Here is a 27,412-nt window from a genome sequence, read left to right as displayed (position 1 = left end):
TCAAATCTTCAAGGAGTACTGTAGATTTATTAGAGGATAGAGGAGTTGGTGACTTATTTTGGCAAGGACTCAAATAGAAACTATTTAATGTATTGATTGGTTAATCATTTCAATCTCTGTATAATAATAATTACTTTGTACCTGCTATAGTGCTGGAAAAATTAAGGATGATTAAGTTCAGCTCCACGACTGGCCCTAAACTAGGAAGCGACAAAGTATTGTGTTGTATTGAATAGATACAACATTTCCTGCTCTTGAAGAGCTCCCTAAATATAACTGATATATATCTTATTCCATTAATAAAGCAGGTCAAAACTATATTTGTGCTGCTTGTTTGCTTGCACGTACAGTCGTGCATTGCTTAATGATGGAGATAGAAAGGCATCATTAGGTGATTTTCCATTGTGTGAACATCATAGAGTGCACTTACACAAAGAGATGGTGTAGCCTACTACACACCTAAGCTATATGCTATAGCCTATTTCTCCTAGGCTACAAACTTCTATAGCATGAGACTTACTAAATACTATAGGCAATTGTAACACAATGGTATTTATGTATCTAAACATATAAAAGGTACAGTAAAAATACCATATTATAGTCTCATGGGACCATATTTGTATATGCTGTATGTTGTTGGCTGAAATGTTATGAAATGCATGACTGTACTTGATTATTTGATAATTTGTCTTTTTCTACTTTTTAATTAATTTGTGAACTTTCAGCATTGTTTTCTTTCTTTCTTACTCCTGGGATAACTTTAACACTGCGTACATTTCTAGGCTAAGCTGGCTGGAGAGGGGAAATATCAGGGTTAGGAAGGATTCTGTCCCCTCCTGGTTAGGCTGTTGGTTGGTTTTTAAATGGGACTATATGTTTTCTTTCATCTCATACATAGTCTTTTCCCCTTTACAAATTTTTTCTTCCCTACTCCCTCCATTTCAACTATTTCTATTGACAGAACTCATGCCCTATTAGCCTGGTCTAGTTAGACAATGGCAAAACAGGGTGCATTAGTCAACCTACAGTTGACATTTATCAAGCTACAGTTATATGGTAAACTCATTTCACAAAGAAAATGCTGTGGGCTATTCATGCTATTAAAAACATTTTTTCTTTCTAATTCTGATTAGCAACTGCCGGCATTAACAATAAAGTTTGCCTTTGGAATCCCTATGTTGTCTCCAAACCAGTGGGTGTCCTTTGGGGCCACTCAGCCAGTGTAATAGCCGTCCAATTCTTTGTGGAAAGAAAACAACTTTTCAGCTTCTCCAAGGATAAAGTAAGTAACACTGCGCTTTTAATTCATTTAGTTTTGCTTCCCCGGTTCCTACCCAAATCAACTTTGGGATCTGAATTTCTCTGAGAGATCGTGTCAGTTTTTAAAATATACTGGCTAGCTACTTATGTTTTTGGAAATCTATATTTGGAAAAGGTGTTTGTTGATGGTTACTTAACAGTAGTCCTAGACAACTGGGCAAAGTATTTCATTAAATTTTTTCAAATCATGTACTCAGGGATTTAATCTTTATTGGGCTCTCAATATGTCACACCTTGACAGCTTCCAATGTTCTCACAAATTCAATAGAAGAAACAGAAAATGAAATGGTGCTTTGATAAGATAAAGGCCAGGCATAGGCAATTAGATATTATTGCTTTGATATTGAAGAGACTCAGTTAATTAGAAATTGAAGTTAATCTGAAGAACATCAAGCACATTAAGAACCTTTTAATTAAATGTATCAGTTCATTTCTGTTTTATGATATTGATGGGATATTTTAAATATGGTGGAAAAAAAATATGGCACTAGAGCCATGGAGTCCAAGTTGAAGCCTCACAACACTATTTATTACTTATATCCACTTAGGCAAATTTCTTCATCTCTAAGAGTCTTGACTTTTGTTCCTTGGTAAAGCTTCAATCTTACTTAATGCCCAACTTAAAGATCCAGTTAACATGATAGATTTCAAGACAGTTGGTTATGAAGAGGAGGGTGCATATAAAGTATATTGATGATAGTCTTTGAGACTCTTTGAGTGAATATACATTTTTGTTGTATGCTAAAATATATGCAAATATAAATTACATAGAAATTCATCTTCAACTCCTTAGCCACACCCCATAAATTCTACCAAAAATTCTACCAAAATTAACCACCATAAATTCTACCAAACTTACTTATTTTACTGTATTACCTAGCATGTAAACTTTTTCTTGAACTTCAACAATCAGCTGCCAATTTCTGTTGATTTTACCATCAAAATATGTTTATCAGTTTCACCTCTCTCTCTCAGCTGTTATGCTGTAATTCAAAATCTTATCTTCTTTTCCTCAAAATACTGCAAAGGTTTTCTAATATATCTCTCTATTTTCAGACTGATCTGACTCTACTCTGCCCTCCATTCTGCTAATTTGCAAGTAGCTTGCAGAAAAATTCTTCAGTCTTTCATCTCTGCCCTCTATTTAAATATGAACTCTAAAATTCTTAAACTTTTTTTTTTATTATTATACTTTAGGTTTTAGGGTACATGTGCACAATGTGCAGGTTTGTTACATATGTATCCATGTGCCATGTTGGTTTGCTGCACCCATTAACTCGTCATTTAGCATTAGGTATATCTCCTAATGCTGTCCCTCCCCCCTCCCCCCACCCCGCAACAGTCCCTGGAGTGTGATGTTCCCCTTCCTGTGTCCATGAGTTCTCATTGTTCAATTCCCACCTATGAGCGAGAACATGCGGTGCTTGGTTTTTTAACTTTTATACAAAGCTCCCCCCATCTATTAGCCCCACTTCACTTCCCGCTTTTCTCTTTCAAATTCATTTAATGCTCCAGTCATATCAAATTATTATCTTTTCTCACCATGCAGTTTCATGGCTTTGCAACATGCTCTTCCTTCTGCCTTCAATTCGCTGTCTTCTATTAATTGGCAGATGCCTATTTATCCTCCACATTTTAGACTTTTTGAAGTCTCTTCTGCAGATGTAGGTGTTTCTTTCTGTGTGCTCCTGTTGCATTTGTGTGTCTCTAATTACAGCATGTATCATACTGTACTGATATTGTTAGTTTGCTTTCTTAAGACGCATCAGTATTGAAAATGTAAAATGGGGATGGAGCAAGATCATGGAATGGAAGGCCCCACCAATGGTCTCCCCCAGTAGGAACACCACATTTAACAACTATCTACACACACAAAAAAACACCTTCATAAGAACTAAAAAAATCAGGTGAGCACTCACAGTATCTGGTTTTAACTGAAAGGATCACCAAAGAGGGTAGGAAATACAGTCTCCAATTACCAATGCCACCCCTTCTCTTTTCCCACCACAGTGTCTGTGTGGCATGGACCACAAGGACTGCAACTCCTAGGTGAGTTGTAGTGCCTGAGATGGGCTGAAAGCCAGTAGACTTGGGGGGAAGGGTGGGGGGATATGACTTACTGAGACACCAGCCAGGGCAGCTAAAGGAGTGCATGTACCACGACTCCCCCAAACCCAGGCAGCACAATTCACAACTTCAAAAGAGACCCCCTCCTTCCACTTGAGGAGAGGAAAGTAATGAGTAAAGAGGACTTTTTTCTTGCACCTTGGATACCAGCACAGCCACAATAAGATAGGTCCCTGGTCAGAATTGTGAAGTGCCCCCCTTCCAGGCCCTAGCTCCCAGATAACGTTTCTAGACATATCCTGGGCCAGAAGGGAACCCGCTACCTTAAGGAAAGGACCGAGTCCTGGAAGGACCCATCACTTGTTGACTAAAGAGTCCTTGAGCTCTAAATAACCAGCAGGGATACCCAGATAGTACACCATGGAACTTGGGTGAGACTGAGATGTGTTGACTTCAGGTGAGACATGGAATATTACTATCTGTGGTGGCTACAGTGAGACACTTCTATTTGAGAAAAGCAGAAGTTAAGTAAAGGTGATTTTTTTTTTCTATCACCTTAGGTACCAGATCAACCATAGTGAGATACAGCACCAAGCGCGTCCATGATTCTAGGCGTTTGCCCTTGGACAGCATTTCTTGACATGCCCTGAGCCATAGGGGAGCCCACTGCCCTGAAGGGTGACTCTCAGGCTTGGCTGACCTCACCACAAGCTGACTGAAGAGCCTTAATCCTTAAGTGAACAATGGCAGTAGTGTAGCAGCTCTCCCCATGGGACAGTGGTGGTGGTGGTCATGAAGTGAGGCTCCTCTGCCTGTGAAAATGGGAGGGAAGAGTGGGAAGAACTGAATTTTGTGGTTTGCGTGCCAGTTCAGTCATAGTAAAATAGAACACCGAGTAGATTTCTAAGGTTTTTGACTATAGCCCTGGTTCTGGACAGCATCTCTGGACCTGCCTGGTACCTGAGGGAACTAACTGTCTGGAAGGGAAGGACACAAGGCTATCTGCTTAACCACCTGCTAACCATAGAGCCCCAGAGCCTTGGGAAAACATAGGTGGTAGCCAGGTAGTGGTTACAGCAGGCCTTAGGCAAGACCCAGTGCTGTGCTGGCTTCATATCTGACCCAGCACAGTCTCAGTGGTGATGGCCACATAAGTGCCTGTGTCATTCCACCGTCAGCCCCAAGTGGCTCAGAATAGAGAGAGAGAGACTCTATTTGTTTGGTAGAAAGTAAGATGAGAGAACAAGAGCCTGTCTAGTAATCTGGACACTTCTGTTTTTTATCCAAGATTCCAAACTGGGACCTTTATGAGTCTGCAAGAACTACAGTATTACTGGGTTTGGGGTGCTCCCTAATGAAGATACAGCTATATCACAACACTCAAATCCTTTCAAATATCTGGAAAGCCTCTCAAAAAATGTATTAGTCCATTTTCACACTGCTACAAAGAACTACAAGACTGGGTAATTTATAAAGAAAAGAAGTTTAATTGATTCATGTTTCCACATGGCTGGGGAGCCCTCAGGAAGCTTACAATCATGATGGAAGGTGAAGGGGAAACAAGGCACATCTTTCATGGCAGCAGGAGAAAGATAATGGGGTAGGGGAACCACCATACACTTTTAAACAATAAGATCTCGTGAGAACTCACTTACTATCATGAGAACAGCATGAGGAAACTGCCCCAATGATCGAATCACCTCCCTACCTCAACACATGGGGATTACAATTTGAGATGAGATTTGGGTGGGGACACAGAGCCAAATCACGTCATTCCACCCTGGCCCCTCCCAAATCTTATGTCCTTCTCACAATTCTTTATTCTTTTCTTTTCTTTTTTTTTTTGAGATGGAGTCTTGCTCTGTCACCCAGGCTGGAGTGCAGTGGTGTGATCTTGGCTCACTTCAACCTCTGCCTCCCAGGTTCAAGCAATTCTCCTACCTCAGTCTCCAGAGTAGCTGGGACTACAGGCACTTGCCACCATGCCCAGCTAATTCTTTGTATTTTTAGTAAAGACAGGGTTCACTGTGTTAGCCAAGATGGTCTCGATCTCCTGACCTCATGATCTGCCCACCTCGGCCTCCCAAAGTGCTGGGATTACAGGCGTGATCCTCTGTCCCCAGCCCAACCTTCTCACATTTCAAAACACAATCATGCCTTTCCAATGGTCCCCCAAAGTCTTAACTCATTCCAATATTAACCCAAAAGCTTAAGTCCAAAGTCTTATCTGAGACAAGGCAAGTCCCTTCTGTCTATGAACCTGCAAAAGCTAAAGAAATTTAGTTATTTCCAAGATACAATGGGGAAACAGGCATTGAGTAAATGTTATCATTCCAAAAGGGAGAAATTGGCCACAACAAAGGGGCTACAAGCCTCATGCAAGTCCAAAACCCAGCAAGACAGTCACTGAACCTTAAAGTTCCAAAATTTCCTTTTACTCCATTTCTCATATACAGGGCATGCTAAAGCAAGGGGTGGACTCCCTGGCCTTGAGCAGATTTGCTCCTGTGGCTCTGCAGGGTATAGTCCTTGTGGCTGCTTTTACAAGCTGGTGTTGAGTGCGTGTGGCTTTTTCAGGTGCATGACGCAAGCTGTCAGTGGATCCGCCCTTCTGGGGTCTAGAGGATGGTGGCCCTCTTCTCACAGATCCACTAGTCAGTGACCCAGGGGGTCTCTCTGTGGGAGCTCCAACCCCACATTTCCCCTCTGAACTGCCTTAGTGGAGGCTTTTCATGAAGGCTCCCTGCAGCCAACTTCTGCCTGGACATCCAGGCATTTTTGTACATCCTCTGAAATCTAGGCAGAGGCTTCTAAAGTTCAACTCTTGTCTTCTGTGCACCCACAGGCTCAGCACCATGTGAAAGCTGACAATGCTTGGAGCTTGCACCCTTTGAAGTCACAGCCCTAGCTGTACCTTGGCCCCTTTTAGCCAAGGCTGGAGCTGGAGCAGCTGGGATGCAGGGTACCATTCCCTGAGGCTGCACAGAGGCAGCAGGACCCTGGGCCAGGCCCATGAAACCATTTTTCCCTCCTAGGCCTTTGGGCTTGTGAGAAGATCTCTGAAATGCTCTGGAGACATTTTCCCCATTGTCTTGGCTATTAACATTTGGCTCCTTGTTACTCATGTAAATTTCTGCAGCCAGCTTGAATTTTTCCCTAAAAAATGGGTTTTGCTTTTCTACCATATGATTAGGTTGCAAATTTTCCAAACTTTTATGTTCTGCTTCCCTTTAAACATAATTTCCAACTTCAGACCATCCCTTTGGGAATGAATATGACTGTATGCTTTCAGAAAAAGCCAGGTCACATCTTGAATGCTTTACTGCTTTGAAGTGTCTTCTGCCAGATACCCTAAATCATCTCTCTCAAGTTCAAAGTTCTACAGATCTCTAGGGCAGGGGCAAAATGCCACCAGTCTCTTTGGTAAAGAATAGGAAGAGTGACCTTTGTTCCAGTTCCCAATAAGGTCCTCATCTCCATCTGAGACCACCTCAGCATGAACTTCATTGTCCATATCACTATCAGCATTTTGGTCAAAACAATTTGACAAGTCTCTAAGAAGTCCCAAATGTTTCCACATCTTCCTGTCTTCTTATGAGCCCTTCAAACTTTTCCAACTTTTGCCTGTTACCCAGGTCCAATGTTGCTTCCACATTTCCAGATATCTTTATAGCAGTGCTCCACTCTCCCAGTGCCAATTTTCTGTATTAGTTTGCTCTCACATTGCTACAAGGAAGTACCTGAGACTGGGTAACTTATAAAGAAAAGAGGTTTCATTGGCTCACAGTTGCCCATGGCTGGGGAGACTTCAGGAAACTAAAATCATGGAATAAGGTGAAGGGGAAGCAAGGCACATCTTACATGGTAGCAGGAGAGGCAGAACAAGAGAGGGGAACCACCACACACTTTTAAACCATCAGATCTTGTGACAACTCCCTCACTATCATAAGAACAGCATGGAGGAACCTCACCTATGATCCAGTCACCTACAACTAGGTCCTTCCCTCAGCACATGGGGATTACAATTTGAGATGAGATTTGGGTGGGACCACAGAGCCAACCATATCAGATAGCTACAAATAAGCCAAGACAGTGAAGACTACAATAAACATCTAACTATTCAATGCCCAGACACCAAAGAACAGCTACTAACATCAACACCATCCAGGAAAACATGACCTCACTAAATGAACTAAATAAGGCACAATAACACATCCTGGAGAAACAGAGATATGTGACCATTCAGATGGAGAGTTCAAAATAGCTGTGTTGAGGAAACTCAAAGATATTCAAGATAACACAGAGAAGGAATTCAGAATTCTATCAGATAAATTTAACAATGAGGTTAACATTATTAAAAAAATCAAGCAGAAATTCTAAAGTTGAAAAATGGAATTGACAAACTGAAGAATGTGTCAGTGTTTTAATAGCAGAATCAGTCAAGCAGAAGGAATTAGTGAGCTTGAAGACAGGATATTTAGAATTACAATCAGAGGAGGCAAAAGAAAAAAGAATAAAAATGAATGAAGCACACCTACAAGATCTAGAAAACGTCTCAACAAGGCAAATCTAAGAGTTATTGGACTTAAAGAGGAGGTTGAGAGAGAAACAAGGTAGAAAGTTTATTCGAAGGGATAATAACAGAGAACTTCCTAAACCTAGCGAAACATATCAATCTCCAAATACAAGAAGGTTATAGAACACCAAGCTGATTTAACCCAAAGAATACTAACTCGAGGCATTTAATAATCAAACTCCCAAAGGTCAAGGATAAAGAAAGAATCCTAAGGGCAGCAAGAGAAAAGAAACAAATAACATAAAATAGAGCTTCAATATGTCTGGCAGCAAAATTTTCAGGGGAAATCTTACAGGCCAGGAGAGAATAGCGTGACATATTTAAAGTTCTGAAGGAAAATAACTAGATCTTGCAAAAATATCCTTCAAACATGGAGAAATAAAGACCTTACCAGACAAACAAAAGCTGAAGGATTTCACCAATACCAGACCTGTCCTACAAGAAGTGCTAGAGGGAGTTTTTCAATCTGAAAGAAAGGAATGTTAATTAGCAATAAGAAATCATCTGGCTGGGAGCAGTTGCTCATGCCTGTAATCCCAGCACTTTGGGAGACCGACGTGGGCGGATCATGAGGTCAAAAGACGGAGACCATCCTGGCCAACATGGTGAAACCCTGTCTCTACTAAAAATACAAAAATTAGCTGGGTGTGGTGGTGTGCACCTGTAGTTCCAGCTACTCGGGAGGCTGAGGCAAGAGAATCTCTTGAACCCAGGATGTGGAGGTTTCAGTGAGCTGAGATGGTGCTACTGCACTCCAGCTTGGCGACAGAGTGAGACTCCATCTCAAAAAAAAAAAAAAAAACAAAAAGAAAAAGAAATCATCTAATGGTACAAAACTCAGTGGTAATAGTAAGTACACAAAAAAACCACAGAATATAACCTTGTAACTGTGCTGTGTGAGCTATTCTTGTCTGAAGTAGAAAGAGTAAATGATGAACTAATAAAAAATAACTATAATAACCTTTCAAGACATAGACAGTACAACAAGATATAAATAGAAACAACAGAAAGTTAAAAAGTGGGAGGATGAAGTTAAAGTATAGGGTCTTTATTAGTTTTCTTTTTGCTTGTTGGTTTGTTTATATGAACAGTGTTAAGTTGCTATTAGTTTAAAATAACGGATGATAAGATAGTATTTTCAAGCCTCATGGTAACCTCAAACCAAAAAACATACAAGGAATACACAAAAAATACAAAGCAAGAAACTAAATCATATGACCAGTGACAATCACCTTTACTATAAGGAAGACAGGAAGGAAAGAAAGAAGAGAAGACCACAAGACAACCAGAAAACAAACAACAAAATGGCAGAAGTAAGTCTTTACTTATCAGTAATAGCATTGAATGTAAATAGACTAAATTCTCCAATCAAAGGACACAGCAGAGTGATTGGATAAAAAAAGAATAAGACCCAATTATCTATTGCCTACAAGAAACGTACTTTACCTATAAAGACACACACTGACTGAAAATAAAGGAAGAAAAAATAATATTCCATGCCAATGGAATACAAAGAAGAGCAGGAGTCCCTATATTCATATCAGACAAAATAGATTTCAGGCCAAATCTATAAGGGACAAAGAAATCATTATATAATGATAAATGAATTAGTTCAACAAGAGAATATAGCAATTGTAAATATATGTGTACCCAAAACGGGAGCACCAAGATATATAAAGCAAATTTTATTAGACTTAAATAGGGAGATAGACCACAATACAACAATAGCTGGAGACATCAACACCCGTTTTTCAGCATTGAGAAGATCTTCCAGACATAAAATCAACAAAGAAACATCAGATTTTACACTATAGAAGAAATGAACCTAATAGATATCTATAGAACATTTCATCCCACTGCTGCAGAATACAAAATCTTTTTCTGACTACATGAATCATTCTCAAAGATATACCATATGTTAGGTCATGAAACAAGTCTTAAAACATTCAAAAAATTTAAATAATATCAAGCATCTTCTCTAATCACAAGGTACTAAAACTAGAAATCAATAACGAGAGTAATTTTGAAAACTGTAAAAATACATGGAAATTAAACAATATTCTCCTGAATGACCAGTGTGTCAATAAAGAAACTAAGAAGGAAATTGAAAAATTACTTGAAACAAATGATAATGGAAACATGGCATACCAAAACCTCTGGGATACAGTGAGAGGAGTACTAAAAGAGAAGTTTATCGCTATCATCAAAAAAGAGAAAACACTTCAAATAAACAACCTAATGGTGCCTTTTAAAGAATTCAAAAAACAAGAACAAAACAAACCCCAAATCTGTAGAAGAAAAAATAAAGATCAGAGCAGAGATAAATGAAGTTGAAATGAGAAAGAATACAAAGATCAATGAAATGAAAAGTTGGTTTTGGAAAAGATAAACAAAACTGACAAAACTTTAGCCAGACTAACTTAGCCAGACTAACTTTCTAGCCAGAAAGAAAAGAGAGAAAACCCAAATAAATAAGAGTACAGATGAAAAAGGATATATTATTACTGACACCACTGAAATTCAAATGATTATTAATGACTACTATGAGCCACTATATGTTAATAACTTGACAAATCTGGAAGAAGTGGATAAATTCCTAGATGCATACAAACTACCAAGATTGAACCATAACAAATTTTGAAACCTGAACAGACTAATAACAAGTAATGAGACTGAAGCCATAGTAAAAAGCCTCTCAACAATGAAAAGCCAGGACCCAAGGGCTTTGCTGCTGAATTTTACCAAACATTAAAAGAAGAACTAGTACCAATCCTACTCAAACTATTCCACAAAGTAAAGGACAGAGAATACTTCCAAACTCATTCTACAAAACTGTTATTATCCTGATACCAAAACCAGACACAGACACATCAGAAAAGAAAACCACAGGCTGATAGCCCTCATGAACACTGATGCAAAAATCCTCAACAAAATACCATCAATCCAAATTAAACTACACATTTAAAAGATCATTCATTATGGCCAAGTGGGATTTATCCCAGGGATGCAAGAATGGTTCCACATAGGCAAATCAATCAGTTTGATACACGATGTCAGTGGAATGAAGGACAAAAACTAAATAATCATTTCAATTGATGCCGAAAAAGCATTTGATAAAATTCAACATCTCTTCATGATTTAAAAAACTCAGAAAGTTTTGATATAGAAGAAACATAACTCAACATAATAAAAGCCATATATAAAAGACCAACAGCTAGTATCATATTGAAATGGGAGAAAGTTGAAAGCCTCCCATCTAAGATCTGGAGAAGGCCCACTATGTTATTCAATATAGTACTGTAAGTCCTACCTAGAATAATCAGACAAGAGAAATATAAAAAGGGCATCCAAATTGGAAAGGAAGAAGGCATGTTATCCTTATTTGCAGATAATAAAATCTTGTATTTGGAAAAACCACTCCACCAAAGAACATTAGAATGGTAAGCAAGTTCAGTAAAGTTGCAGGATACAAAATCAACATAATCAGTTGCATTTCTATATGCCAACAACAAACAATCCGGAAATCAAGAAAGTAATCCCATTTAGAATAGCTACAAATAAAATTAAATATCTAGGAATAAACTTAACCAAAAAAGTGAAGGATTTGTATGATGAAAAGTATAAAACATTAATGCAAGACATTGAAGAAGCTATAAAAATGGAAAGATATTCCATGTTCATGGTTTGGAAGAATAAATATTGTTAAAATGTCCATATTACCAAAAGCAATCTACAGATTTCATGCAATCCTTATCAAAATACCAATGATATTCTTCACAGAAATAGAAAATCCTAAAATTTATGTGGAATCACAGAAGACCCAGAATAGCCAAGGCTATCCTAAGCAAACAGAACAAAAGCGAAGGAATCACACCAACTGACATCAAATTATACTGTGGAGCTATAGTAACCAAAACGGCATGACACTGGCATAAAAACAAACCCATAGACCAGTGGAAAAGAATGGAAAATCCAGAAATAAATTCATACATCTACAGTGAATTCATTTTAGACAGTGGTGCCAAGAACATATATTAAAGAAAAGACAGTTTCTTCAATAAATGGTGCTGGGTAAATTGAATATCTATATGTAGAAGATAAAATTAGACACCTAAATCTTGTCATATACAAAAATTAAATCCAAACTGATTATAGATTTAAATCTAATACCTCAAACTGTGAATCTGCTAAATAAAAACATTGGAGAAACTCTCCAGAATATTGGACTAGGCAAAAATTTCTTGAGCAATACCCTACAAGCACAGGCAACCAAAGAAAAAAATGGACGAGTGGGATCACATTAAGTTAAAATGCTTCTGCACAGCAAAGTGTACAATCAATAAAGTGAAGAGACAACCCACAGAACGGGAGAAAATATTTACAAACTATCCATCTGACAAGGGATTAATAACCAGAATATACAAGGAGCTCAAACAACTCTAGGAAAAAAAAATCTAATAATCTGATTAAAAATGGGCTAAATACCTGAACAGATATTTCTCAAAAGAAGACAAATGGCAAACAGGCATATGAAAAGGTGCTCAACATTATTTATTATCAGAGAAATGCAAATCAAAATTACAATGAGATATCATGTCACCCCAGTTAAAAATGGCTTATATCCAAAAGACAGGCAATAACAAATGCTGGTGAGGATATGGATAACAGGGTACTCTCATGCATTGTTGGTAGGAATGTAAATTGGTAAAACCCCTACAATAGAGCTAAAAATTGAGCTGCCGTATGATCCAGTATTCCCACTGCTGGATATATACCCCAATGAAAAGAAATCAGTATGTCGTATAGATATCTGCACTTCCATGTTTATTGCAGCACTCTTAACCATAGCCAAGATTAGGAAGTAACCCAAAGTGTCCATTAAAAGATAAATGGATTAAGAAAATGTGGTATTTATAAACAGTAGAGTACTATTCAGTCATAAAAAAGAGTGAGATCCTGTCATTTGCAATAACATGGTTGGAACTGGAGGTCATTATGCTGAGTGAAATAAGCCAGTTAGAGAACTTTACGTGTTCTCACATATCTGTGGGAGCTAAAAATTAAAACAATTGAACTGATGGAGATAGAAGAAGAATGGTTATTAGAGGCTGGAAAGGGTAGTGGTGGGGGAGGTTGGAGAGGAAGTGGGTATGGTTAATGGGTACAAAAAATAGAAAGAATTGGCCGGGCGTGGTGGCTCACGCTTGTAATCCCAGCATTTTGGGAGGCCGAGGTGGGTGGATCACGAGGTCAGGAGATCGAAACCACGGTGAAACCCCGTCTCTACTAAAAATACAAAAAATTAGCCGGGCGTGGTGGCGGGCGCCTGTAGTCCCAGCTACTCGGAGAGGCTGAGGCAGGAGAATGGCGTGAACCCAGGAGGCGGAGCTTGCGGTGAGCCGAGACCGCGCCACTGCACTCCAGCCTGGGCGACAGAGCAAGACTCTGTCTCAAAAAAAAAAAAAAAAAAAAAAAAAATAGAAAGAATTAAGAGGACCTAGTATTTGCTAGCACGACAGAGTGACTATAGTCAAAAATAGTTTAATTGTACATTTACAATATCTAAAATAATATAATCGGATTGTTTCTAACACACAGGATAAATGCTTGAGGTGATAGCTACTCCATTTACCCTGATGTGATTATTATGCAATGCATATCTGTATCAGAATATCTCATGTAATCAATAAATACATACACCTACTGTGTACCCACCAAAATAAAAAAATTAATTAGAAAAAATAAAAAAGAGGGCTGGCGTGTTGCCTCACTCTTGTAATACCAACACTTTGGGAAGCTGAGGTGGGTGGATCACTTAAGCCCAGGAGTTCAAGATCAGCCTAGGCAACATGGAAAAACCCATCTCTACAAAAAATACAAAAATTAGTGGGCATGGTGGTGCACACCTGTAGTCCCACCTACCTGAAAGGCTGAGGTAGACAATCATCTGAGCCTGGTAGGTTGAGGCTGCAGTCAGGCGTGATCATGCCATTGCACTCCAGCCTGGGTGACAGAGAGGGACCCTGTCTCAAAAAAGAAAAAGTGAAAAAAAAAGATCAGTGTCTTTTCAGCTTGTATTCTTGGTATTTATCACAATGCTTGGCACCTTGTAGTGCTTATTCAATAGTTATATGTTGACAGCTTGAAGTGAAGACATATTACTTTGAGTCTAAAGTACTAAAGAAACTTGAGTGAAACCTTTTATGATCCCCTGGTTAGATTTAGCTGGCCTACTTTTTGAGATCTTTTAGCACTTTGTTTCATTTCCATTATTGAATTTAACACAATCTGCCTTGGATACCAGAGCATTGTATATGTATATTGTATTTTTCATTAGATTCTGACTGCTTGAAGGTAAAGATTATTTGTTGAATTTATTTTTGTGTTTCCCAAGACCTAGAAAATATTAATGTATTAAATACATGTTGAATATAATATATGAAACAGTATAACTATCAACTAAATGATAGGATTCATAAGGTTAGAGGCAATGTCTTTCTGGAATTATGCCATATATATACCAGGTCCCCAATAAATTGTAGTTAAATAAGAGAATCTTTATCAAATATAAATATGAAACAAGTATCAGATATTTTATCATTACAGACTTCCCCGAGAGGTTTTATAATGTAAAAGCAAGTGAAACAATGTCTTTAGAATCACAGGTGATTATGTACAGCTATCATCAATACTAAGACTACCTGGCCTCTTCCAAAAACAATTTGTCTTTCTATATTTGTTTTGTTTGCATTACATTATAATGAAGCTTGCCATATTGTCTTTCATGTTAGTCTAAATCTATTTCACTTTAATAAATGCACCGTGATCTCAGTCTTTATGTCTTTACAACAAACAACAATGCGTTCTGCCACCAGGGTAAGTCTCTGCTTTATTGCTTCAGATTCTTTTGGATATTTTATAGGACTGGGGCTAAGTTAGAAAAAATGAAAACACATTATGTTTTCAAGAGCTTTTGATTGAAACATGTTTTGGTCAATGAATTGCTGAATTAGAAGATCTGTAGACAAAGCAATTTAGATCTACAAAATTTTCTCCAAAAATGATCTGAAACTTCATTTCTTTTTTGGAAATCTTCTCTATTGCTATTTTCCAGTGGTGATTAAAGAGTTCAGTTGTATTTTGCTTTGAACTCCTAAACCGATTCTCTTGAGATGGCAGTCACTGGTGGTAAGGCCCTGCTGAGGGCAAGTAACTTAGTCATTTGGGGAGGAACCACCATGGGGAGTAAAAAAGATTTTTGAAGCCTATGTCAAACCTCTCTGCTGGAGACTGACATTCAGCCTGTTGGCCTAATTCAGCTTATTCATTACTCCTAACTTTCTACCCGAGGCCACTAATCCTGATTTGGTCAGCAGAAGCAAATCAATTTGTGGCTTAATCCTTTGTTTGAGGTTCTGATTTTTCTCAGAACCTGGCTTCTATATTGTAGACCTATGGTTGGTAAGAACAATACAATCAGGCTTTTGTCTTACCATTTGTCTTCTTTTCTTTTTTCCACACTGTTCCCCACCCCGACTTCCATCTATCCATCCAGAAACAAAGCATTTTCATTTAAAGTACACCAGTAAATGGATTAATGCCCTCCTATAAAAATTACAAATGATGAGGAAGCATGTAGTGCAAAAAGTAAATATTCCTTATGATATTTCCCCTTCAAATCCATTTCTTTCCCAAGGAATATCTATTATCAGCCCTTGATGTATATCTTCTTATATTGTTTTGCTATATACTTAATATGTTATACATAATAATGTATTATAATAATATATGTCATTATAATAAAATACAACTTTATTTAATGTTATTATATATATTATCCTTTGAGTGTGAACAAATACGGGGTAGTATTTATTATTAGTTTTTATGTAAATGGTATCATATGACACATATTTTTCTACAATTTGCTTTTTCCTAAACAGTATCTCTTGCAGATCTTTATAGATAGACACATACATATACATATATCTGTATTTTTTGGCTATATGGCAATTCTTAGTAAGGATGGCCGTAATTTACTTAATCACCTGTTGATTAAAGGAGACATTGTTTCTAAGTTTTTTACCTTTGTTAGCCATGACACACACACACACACACACACACACACACACGCACCCCTTTAAGATCTCTTAGGTTCATTTTTTTGTAATAAGTTTCTAGAAGTTATGCTATTAGATCTCAAAGGCTTTACGTAAATATTGCCTATTACAGTGAAGAAATGTTGTACCAATAGGTGTGCTCATCAGGGGTATCTGAAAGTGTCTGTTTTTGCATACTCTTGTCAGCAGTGAAAATGTGTTCATTTTTGAGTGTGAACCTGATGAACAAAAACTAGGGTGAATTTCTTTTACAAATATTTATTGGCCATTTATAGTTCCTGATTTTTGTGCAATATCTGATCATGCCATTTATCTAAGGAAAGCATTTATTAGACTCAATATTATAAATATTTAAAACTCTTGAATGAAAAAAAGTTTAAAAATGTGTGCTCTAAAGAGGTGAAATATTTGCAATGTGTATAACAAAGAAAAGATAATAAAAAATTTTAAGCTATTACAATCAAGAAAAAGGCAGTCAGGACTTTTAAAAAATGAGTCTAAGGAATGATTTTCTTTATGGCTCTAAATTTTGTGCCTAGCTTAGACACAAAATATCTTCTTCCACATCTCCTATTTGTAAGTTATTATAAAAATATTCTTTATTTTCTGCTAATACTTTTTCTATTGTTGATTTTTTTTGCATTTAACTTTATAGTTCATTTTTGTGTAGTTTTTTTCTATAAATGGTTGCCTAAGGTTATTTTTTGGATAATCTGTCTCTCACTGATTTGAAATGCCATTGTTATCATCATCTGAATTACTAAATATACATGAATTTGTTTGTATATGCTTTATTCTTTCCATTAATTTACTTGTCTTTTCCTATGCTAATATATGATGGTTTAACCGTTCTCTTTATTGTGTACTTTGATGCCAGGTAGGGTAATTCCTACTTATTGTTTTTCTTTTTCCATTTGAACTATCCTCCAACATATTATCCTTCCAAGTAAATTTTAGAATCAATACAAATGTCCCATTCCCATGAAAAGACCTATCAGTATTTGGACTGAAATTTCATTGAGTTTGGTAATGTTTGACATCTTTAAAATATTGAGAAAGAGCTCTCAGTATTTCTCTGTTTATTCACTCTTTACTTTCTTCCATAAAAATTGCATGCTTTAATTTACATCCCATTCTATGTTCAGATATTTTTCTCCATATTTTAGGGGGCATTCTTATTGTATTCTTGACTTTCTTGAGGTTGTTTCTAATGCAGAGGAGGCCACTTTCTATATTACTCATACATTGGGTTTTAATTTCAACTAACTTTTTTTCTAAAAGGTTTTTTTGACTCTCTTGTAATTTTGGATAGTCTCTTGTTGCTTGTTCATTTAGGGGATTCTGACTTTCAGCTCTTTAATGTTATACCTTCTTAATGCTTTATGTTCTTCTTTAATGTTTTACATTCTTGCTTATAATGAGAATGTCTGGAGTTCATTGTGTTCTAAACTTGGTATTTGCTATTCTGGTGATTCTTCCTCATAGTGATTTGTTTCCTTTTATGCTTGGTTATCTTTCTTGTTCCCTCATTTTTTACTGTTACTAATATATAGTTATTCTGAGGAACTAAATTGATGCTTTCTTCCAGAGAAGATTTCTGTTTGTTTCTGTAGGATATAAATGTGCAAAACTACTGTCTTGAGGCTACTGCATTCTACATCTCAGTTGTCCAGTTTAACAGTCTCACTTCAATGGCTATACCTTGCTATTGGGCCAAGGCTTAGGCTTCTGGTTGTAGCTCTTTCCTTTATGTCTACTGTTCACTGTCCCCATTTTAAGTTTGTTTCTTTTTCCCTTGTTTTTTTGGACCCATGGAAATGCTTCTTACTCCCTGAAGGCCCAGCAAGGCAACAGAAATTATGCTTTATTTTTCTGGATTTTTTTTATAGATACAGTGTCTTTGTCTGTTGCCCAGGCTGGTCTCAAGCTCCTGGCATCAAATGATTTTCCCACCTCGGCCTCCCAAAGTGCTGAGATTACAGATGTGGCCACCACAGCTAGCCAAAAATTATGTTTTATTCAGAACTGTATTTCTTTGAAGCAGGAAGACCTCTTACAAAAACCTAGTTTTTAATGATAATTTAATCGGAATTCTCATGCTGTAGCTGCTTTTGATTTTTTTTTAAAGTTGTTAGTGTAAATATTGAGTAAAAAAAGAATTTTAAAATTTAAAGAGTTTTAATTTACATTGTAAATTAAAAGAGGAGCTGTGATCTCTGAAAGTTAAAAGACATTTTTAAAGGCAAAAATTCTGTTAAGATTTTAATGTTATGTGAATAATGATAATTGCAAAGAATCAACCTGAGATTTAAAAATTCTCCAAATGAACTTCTGTCCTGAAAAAAGAAAGCACCTTAAATGAAATGTTGGCATTAGTTAAATTTATTGCAATTTGTTTCTCTCTCTCTCTCTCTCTCTCTGTGTGTGTGTGTGCGTGTGTGTGTGTGTGTGTGTGTGTGTGTTTGTTTTGAGACAAAGTCTTGCTCTATTGCCCAGGCTGGAGTGCAGTGATCTTGACTCACTTCTACCTCTGCTTCTCAGGCTCAAGCAATTCTCCTGCCTCAGCCTCCCATGTAGCTGGAATTACAGGCCTGCACCACCATGTCCAACTACTTTTTTGTAGTTTTAGTAGAGATGTGATTTCACCATGTTGGCCAGGCAGGTCAACTCCTGACCCCAAGTGGTGCCTGCCTCGGCCTCCCAAAGTGCTTGTATTACAGGCGTAAGCTACTGTGCCCAGCCTATTGCATATTAGAACTGGGAAATCAATGAGATTTCTGCCCAACAATTCAGAGTTGTTAGAAAATGTTTTGCCTCTTTTAAGGTCAATGAACGAATAAACAGACACATAATGGAAATTCAAGTCTTAGAGCTGTGTGTCTTCTCTCATTTCTGTTGAAGAAAACTAAAAAAACCATTATAACTATTATAATAGTTATAGCAGCAATTTAAAGATAAACGGCAGAAGAGAAGATTTTAATTTCAAACTAGTATTTTAAGTTTGATTTCAGTCTTGGGAAAAAAATAGCAAAAATCTTTTCTGAAGGAAGAAATGTTATATGACTTTAAGATAAAAACATTAGCCAAGGTATTCAGTAGAATAGTTCTGCTAGCATACATCATGTCAAACAAAATTGTCTTTAAGCATTTACTGATTATGCTTTTGTGGATTACTGAGAGGCTTAACTTCTAAATAGATTGTTAGTACATAAAAGTGTGTTCAGGGAAAGCAATGCCCTCCATTCCTGTTATCCTATTATCTGCAAGTAGGCTATCCATTTGTGTGGATTGCTCCTGGTGAGCTGGGCTGCTGCACTACTGTACTCAAAAATTCCCTAGCAATAGACACACACACACACACACACACACACACACACACGGAGGCATACACACACTCTCCCTTTTTTCTTCTTGTTATTTTATATCTATCTCTAACAGGATAACAGGAGTTAGTAGATGTTTGATAAAGCCAAGCAGGTCTCCTTTAAATAGAGTCATCTGAGTCTGTTTTCTACTTCTCCTTCACTTTTATGCCTTTATGAGGAAATTACAAATTGTTTTATTTTCTGACTACTTTGAATTAAACATGTTGCTAGTATGTAAATAATACTGATTTGGATTTAAAAGTGCACTGAAAATAGATTTTCTATCCATTTACACATCTATTTATACCCCTACCTATATCTATGAAGTTATCCACTTAAAAATGTAATATTCGTAGCCCAGAAGTAAAGCTTTATTTCATTATTTACTTACTGATTTATGACAGTTCTATGATGCCTGTGTGAATAAAGTGATTCTGTGCATCTCTGGCAGGGAGTAGGGGATTCTTCAGCAAAGCGAGACTGAAAACGTGGTGATGTCCTGCATTTCTTTGATTCAATCCTCACAATGTACCTTTTTTAACTTGTTTGAAATACTGTTATTTTAGAGTATTTAGATAACGGATTGAGTAATTTGACTACATTGTAGACAAATTTGACAGAATTCCAGAGCTGGTAGGGGGCCCTTCGGCAGAAAGATGAGCAAATGGAAAGATAAAAATCACATATCTGAACTGACTAGGATGAAAACTAGGATTGGGTGTCTGGAGTCTCAATCCATGATTTCTAGATCTATTGTATATAAATAATACAGTATTCACTTGTAATATTGCATTATTAAAAGGTTAACAGTTAAAAGAAGATAAAGATTATGCAAGAAAATGTCATTATCATTATTTGAAAAGCTATATGATATTACTAATTATGGTAAAATTTATTTGCCTTAATATAAAATCATAAACTTAGGTGCTTATTCTTGCTAATCTACAAGTGAAGATGAAATACAGAGCCCCCAAACATGCCCGTTCATGGACTTGACTTAGTAAGTCTGAGTTTAGACAGATATCACAAGTTCTCAGATATAATGATGCAGATAGATACCGATCAATTTAAATAAAACTTTGTGGATAATACAAATTAAAAAAATTATTCCATTGTAATTTTTAAGCTTAAAAGTTTGTGAATCTGTTTTTTCTACTAAAAATAAAGAAAACACTTCTAGGATATCTGAAATGAAAATTGAAATTAAACATACTCCTTTCTGAACTGTGGTTTAATTCTATTCCAGAAGTCAACTTGAATATAAAAGAAGGTGAGAATGCAGGATTCTCAAATAATAACTAGATATTTAAGTGACATTTTTGTCAAAAGACTTGATTAATAAAACTGAATTAATGTGAGGGCTTTTATGATTAAAAGGATGTAGACTGATTAAAAAAGAAGGGGAATACAATTATCTGGTTTAAAGCCAAGCTATGTGATATTACTAATTAAGCTAAGGGAAAGATTTCTTTTTCAAGGAGATTATCATTGACCTTAAAACAAAACAGAGGAGTTAGGTATAATGCAAAGGAAATGCCTGATTAAAAAAAATACTAATGTCTAAGCCGCATCCTCAGAGATTCTGATTTAATCGGTCTGGGAAAGGGCCAAAGCATAGGAGATTTCTCGAGCATCATAGGTGTTTCTAAAGTCAAGTTTAAGAACCACTGGCAGAGAAAATTGAGAACATAAGGGAGGTCATATACTGTCACCCATTTTATGCTTTCATGGCTGTACTTCAATGCTGTTGCTTAATTCTCAGCAGAAAGCAAAATTAGAGAATTAAAGATGGAAGGTGGACTTAGTGGGATCATTAGTTGAGAGAGTTTAGGGTTCCCCAGAAGAAGAAGAACAGTAAACATTAATTTAAAAAATTAACAAACGTGCACATTCTGAAAAAAATATTTCTAGTTTTAATTGCTAACAACAAGAAGTAACCTGTTGTAGACTAGACAGGTTATGGCTCACCTGTTTTTAATTTATCATATAATTTATGTGACTAAATGTCAGTGAAATATCAAATCCAATATAAATTACTTAACACAATGAAAAATGATTCTGGAGAAATTATAGTTCATCAGTACTGTGGAGTTATTGTCAATGTGTATTCAACTATACCTTATATTATTATTATGACATGAAGTTAGTTTCTATTTCTTAGAAGGGGTCCATACTAAACAGGACAGGATTTTGAATGATGAAGACGTGATTATCATTAGTAATATAAGTATTTGAGAATGATCTAGATGTGTCTAATTTTATAACTGTAACACTCAAAATAAAAGCTTATCAATTCTATTTATATTTATAACACAATTTATGTTTTTTAAGATAAGCATTTCCTGGAGAGCTGCCAGAATGTTTGAAACAATTTTATTTTTTTTTTAAGTGATGATTAAAAACCAGAATGAGTTCTTTAATAAAAATCTTTGGCAAGAAAACCCAATTTTCTCTATGAATATATATTCTTAGGGTCAGAGGGTTTGGTGATGTGGTTTACCAAGTAGAGACTGACTAGGTTAGTTCAAGCTTGTTATAAGGGCTGGTAGTTAGAGTAAATGGAGACATTACCCTATGCTAGAAGCGTAATTATTTCTGTAAGATATTTTTAAAAGTCCCATAAAATTTCATTGTGGATTATGTGAGATCTGCAATTGGGTAAATAAATATGTAGAAGTGAAGCAGACTTTTTTGTGGGAGTGTTGTATTCTTGGGCATATCCCGTTTGATCTTTTCATCAATGATCTGGGTATAGACAGAGTGAGCCACAATCTTTAATTCAAAAAATATTTATTGAACACTACCTATGTCTGTATTAGCCCATTTTCACACTGCTATAAAGAATTACCCGAGACTGGGTAATTTATAAAGGAATGGTGAGGAACTGACTCACAGTTCCACACAGCTAAGGAGGCCTCAGGAACATACAATTATGGCAGAAGGTGAAGGGGAATCAAGGGCCTTCTTCACATGGTGGTAGGAGAGAGAAGTGCAAGCAGGGGAAATGCCAGATGCTTACAAAACCATCAGATCTTGTAAAAACTCACTCACTGTCACGAGAACAGCATGGGAAATTAGGATTCAAAATGATATTGTCACTTGAAACTCTAGATCAAAAATAGGAAAAATTTTAGTCTTAATTAAAAAATATATTTTTGGAAACAGGATAGTAGACATCTGGCTTGGTTATTTGTTCCTGGGAATAATATATAGAATTTTGCTCAATTAAGACATCAAGGCAAGTGAAAAGCATGATGGAGAGGCTTAATTAGCTAACGCAAAAATAGGCTGCTTTAAAGAAATTATAGCACCTGTAATGATTAGAGCACACTGGAAATATTGGCTCAATTCTGGGTGACTTGCTTAAAGCAGATCTTTAAAGATTTTTAGGTGCTTACAGATGGTGTTAAATTAGTGGGTCAATAATTAATGTATAAACATTTAAAATTATAACAACAATAGGACTAAAAAATTAAAATGCTAACGGGAGAAATGGGAGGAGAAAGGGAGAAAAGGAGTAAAAATAATTTTTCTTCTTCTTTCTGAGTCACTAGATATAGTTGTATAAAAATATATACACTACACGCACATATATACACACACGTGTGCACAATTATATTATTTAGTGTTACGGAAAAAATCATAAACAAGAAAGAGTAAAAGAGTAAAAGAAGGCCATCTCTAAGGATTGGGACTAGGGGTAGAATATATGGCTTGAGATAAAAACCCTGTGGTGCTATTTGACTTTATACAATGGACGCATCTTACTATGGTTTTTAAAAGTAAACAAGGGCTGGATGACTACCCTCCCCTAGAGCGAAAGTGGAAACAAAGACACTGAGAGAATCAAGAGGCCACCATGGTAGGTGGTAGTGAGATCTGAAAACTGATATTGAAATGGTTGAAGGAACTGGGATCCTTTAACCTGGAAAAAAGGGGTAAGAGGAAGCTTATGCAGGTGTGAGAAGAAGGTAGGATAGAATGAAAAGGTAGAAGAAGATGTCTTTGGCTGAACATATTTAATAATTACTGTAGGGATTCCTATCTTGTAGATTCCTGGGAACTGTTAGTATGTTTGTGAGGTGTGTCTATGTACCCAAATAAATTATATGTAAAATTGTATGTATATATGGCTGTAGGCATTTGATGAGTTGGGATAGAACCATCATTTTCAATAGATTTTTTTCCCAAAGCAGTATATGATTTAAAATAGGTTAGAAACTATAAAGTTGCCTGCCTTATGGGGTAATAAGGAATCATCTAAACAGAAACTATCTTCTATAGATAATTTAGAAATTATTTTCGTGTTGGATAGACTAGTTTATTTGAAATAACATTTTCTGCTTTTAGGTTCTAATATTTACACAATGAAAAAATAGACGTAATAATAAGAAACATTCATTGAACACATTACAGGCTGGTCATTATGTTAAGTGCTCGACATAGACTCTCATTTAATTCTCATAGCATTAGGTGAGGTAGACACTACATTAAAAACTCAGATGAGAAAAAAAAACTTATTGGAGGTCCCCCTGTTAGTAAGGAACAGAACTGAGATTAGAACCCAGGAAATCTGACCCTAGGTTACAGAGATATGGTTAAGATAAAAGCTCTGTGGTGCTTTTTGATTTTGTACAACAGATACATTCTACATGTTTTTTAAAAGTAAACAAGGTCTTGATGACTTGCCTGATACCCTCTTTTGGAGAGGTTTTTCACTCCCTCAGTAGTCTCTGTTAATTCTATACCACTACTGATAGCACCAACATTTGCACCTGCAAAGCTAATCTTTCTGTTTTCTTCCTGGGACACTTAGTGTGACTCACCCTCTTTGGAATGAAGGGAGCCATGAGAAAATAGAAGAAAAGGAAAAAAAAATTTTTAATGTCTGTTGAATCTAAAGCAACCTATTTCTTGAGCAAGGATTTAGTGTTTGCCCTCTACTATCCATTGGTAAATTCATGTCATTTATGTGTCTTGAAGGTGTTTGCATAAGAATTTAATATCTGTGGTTATATGAACTTGACCTCATTTAATGCCACTTCTTTTATTTTACCAAAAACACATATATACATATATACACATACATACATATATATATATACATATATATCTATCCACACATATATAGATACATATATCTACACACACATATATACATATATATGTATACACACATGTATATATAGACAGACAGAGGGAGAGAGAACTGTATTAGTTTTCTATTGCTAGTGTAATACATGAGCACAAACTTAGTAGCTTGAAACAGCACAAATTTATTTTGTGTTCTGTAGGTTGGAATTTGACATGAGTCTCATCCTTTCTGGTGGCTCTGGGGGAGAAACCATTCCTTTGTCTTTTCAAGCTTCCTTGGATCATGGCCCTCTTCAAAGCCAGCAAGACTAAGAAGAGTCCTCATATTGCACCACGCTGATCATTTTTCTGCCTCCCTCTTTCACATTTAAAGACCCTTATGATTGGACTCATCCAAATAATCCAGGACAATCTCACCATCTCAAAGTCCTTAATGTAGTCATATCTGCAGAATCTCTTTTGCCACCTAAGATAACATATTCACAGGTTCTGGGAATTAGGACACGGACATCTTTGGGGGACTATTATTCTGCCTGCAGCAAACACTTACTAAATGCCAAGCCTTATACCAGGGACTGAATGCCAAGCCTTATACCAACCCCTTTCCTAGAGGAGCTTATAATTTAGGAGATATTTAAACAGGTGACTAAAATACAAAATAATAGGTGCTATGGCAGAATTGAGAACCAATTATAGCACTGTGAAGGAAACAACTGTCTGCCTGCTATTGAGGGTGAGCTAGAAAAAAAATTGGCTAAAAAATTACAATTATCTTTGACATATTGAAATGATTTTATCACTTTTCATCCAGGTTTTGAGACTCTGGGATATTCAACACCAGCTGTCCATCCAGAGGATAACTTGTTCTTTCCCCAAAAGTCAGGACTTCAGATGTCTCTTCCACTTTGATGAAGCCCATGGACGACTTTTCATCTCGTTTAATAACCAGCTAGCATTGTTGGCAATGAAAAGTGAAGCCAGCAAGAGGGTGAAAAGCCATGAGAAAGCAGTCACTTGTGTTCTTTACAATTCTATCTTAAAGCAGGTAATGATGCTTTCTTTTCTTTCACTCTCCTAATATATCTCCAAGTCCAGAGGCTCATTTACTAGGTAAAATGGAAGACAAATATAGTAAAGGCAAATATGGGAAGAAATGATTTAATAGCCATGTGCTTTTCTGCAATAATATACATTCAGGTGAACTTGGAAAATGATTTCATTTTCAGCCGGTGACCACAGGAGCAGTGATAGAGTTATAAGGAATTACAGCATTCCGGCTAAAACAAAACAACCTGTAATATAATTGAACTTATCTTTGTTATCTGCTAGTCTTGAGCCAAATGCAAGTGAACCTGCTTGTAAAATTCCCTTTTATGAACACCATCTTCCTGTATCCCTGTGGAAAGTTCTGAAATATGGGTGAAACATAATTAGCAGAGATCCATTTTTGCCAGCATATTTTACACCAGTGGTTCACAGTGGCAGCCCAGAATGTATTCATAATAAAATGATTCAGTTAAACGTGATGCCACTTGGTATGCAGCACAAGTGTTGTTTGTCTCCCCACCACTTTAATGACGCTCCGCAGCCTTGGCTTAGGGGACCACTACCTGCATCTCAATGAAGAAGCAGGGCTCCCCTGGAGCAGAGTTACTGCACAGACCACAGCCCTTCTTGGAGGACAGGGCGGCCCAGCCAGTGAAGCCAGTGAGCTCAGTGTGGGGCAGCCTGTGGGTATCATGAAGGGAGCAAGCAACATCAGAGGTTAGCCTGCTGCAGTGATCCCCTCAGGCCTGATGGTAACAGCACAGCAGGAGCCAAGCAGAAGCAAGTCTCCAGCTTGCAGCCAATTAAACAGTAACCCAATCCATTCTTTCTTTTCCCTTCTGCAGAAGCTTCTGCATTCACATAGAAATGACTAGTGGAGATTTTGTGCAAGGGGTGGAAAGCCCTTTGTTAGTAATGAGTAGTGTGTCGTGTCACTATTTAAAACACTGTTTTCTGGTTATTCTAGGAGATAAAAATCATTTAGAAAACAACTCATTTTGAATTCCATCTGCAGGAAAACATTTCCTGCTAAATGTTTTACTGAAATTTATGAAGGCACCAGTTAATTTGACTCCCTGGTGGCCACTGAGAGATGTATTTGCTTCCAAGAGAACATTCTCCTAATTGAGATCTGCAAAGTTAAAATGCTAAATTTGTGCATAGATGTTAAAATCCTGTGTTGCCTGGCCATAAGATGAGCAATATTCCCTGAGAAATTCAGGAAATTAGACACAAAGAAGATATGGATTTATTTGGGGCATAAAGACAAAGCCAAGGTAACTCACATACATGCAACTTATAGGCAACCAAAGGACAATGTACATATGGTATATGACATAGGGTGTATCATTATACAATTGAGTTGAGTATTTACACCTCTACTTGTTGTGAATAACACAAATAATGATAAGCATTGATATGTATGTAAAGCACATAGAGCTGTGTATCACATACATCAGCATTTCCTATTAGCTGCTAAGTTATAGAAACACGAACATTGTATGTGTTACATTTATAATTATAAAAATGTATTGCAGAAAAGCACAAAGAAAATATCACTCACATTCCCATCAGCCAGTGATAACTTATCATTTTAGAGTAATTAGACAAAGCAAAGAACACAGTTTTGAACAAGTGTCGTGCCAAGAATGAAGAATTAGAGATTAATAAACTATAGTTTCTTCCCCCCAGTAGCTCAGGAAGATTCAGCTCTTTAAGGGAAAATCTGGGTCCTACCCATAGTGCTGATGATTGTTGGACAGGTGGTCATCACAGGATTGTGGAGTGAAAGACGGGAAGGGAGACATATTACTAACAAAGAAACA

At 36.6% G+C, this 27,412-nt stretch overlaps 1 protein-coding gene across 2 annotated transcripts in view; it reads left to right on the top strand.

Annotated features, from left to right (window-relative positions):
• Nucleotides 1–27,412, top strand: part of WDR49 (WD repeat domain 49) — a 175,437-nt gene that overhangs the window by 54,574 nt on the left and 93,451 nt on the right. For both annotated transcript variants that reach the window (XM_032173951.1, XM_032173950.1), the window contains exons 7-8: nucleotides 1,134–1,282; nucleotides 25,351–25,584. In XM_032173951.1, coding sequence (XP_032029842.1) covers nucleotides 1,134–1,282; nucleotides 25,351–25,584 — 383 coding nt within the window. The remainder of the gene's footprint in view (nucleotides 1–1,133; nucleotides 1,283–25,350; nucleotides 25,585–27,412) is intronic.

Source organism: Hylobates moloch, unplaced genomic scaffold (genome assembly GCF_009828535.3).
Source record: "Hylobates moloch isolate HMO894 unplaced genomic scaffold, HMol_V3 SCAFFOLD_13, whole genome shotgun sequence".
NCBI classification, from domain to species: Eukaryota; Metazoa; Chordata; class Mammalia; order Primates; family Hylobatidae; genus Hylobates; species Hylobates moloch.
Note: the sequence above shows the minus strand (reverse complement) of the source record. Positions and strands in the feature narration are given on the sequence as shown.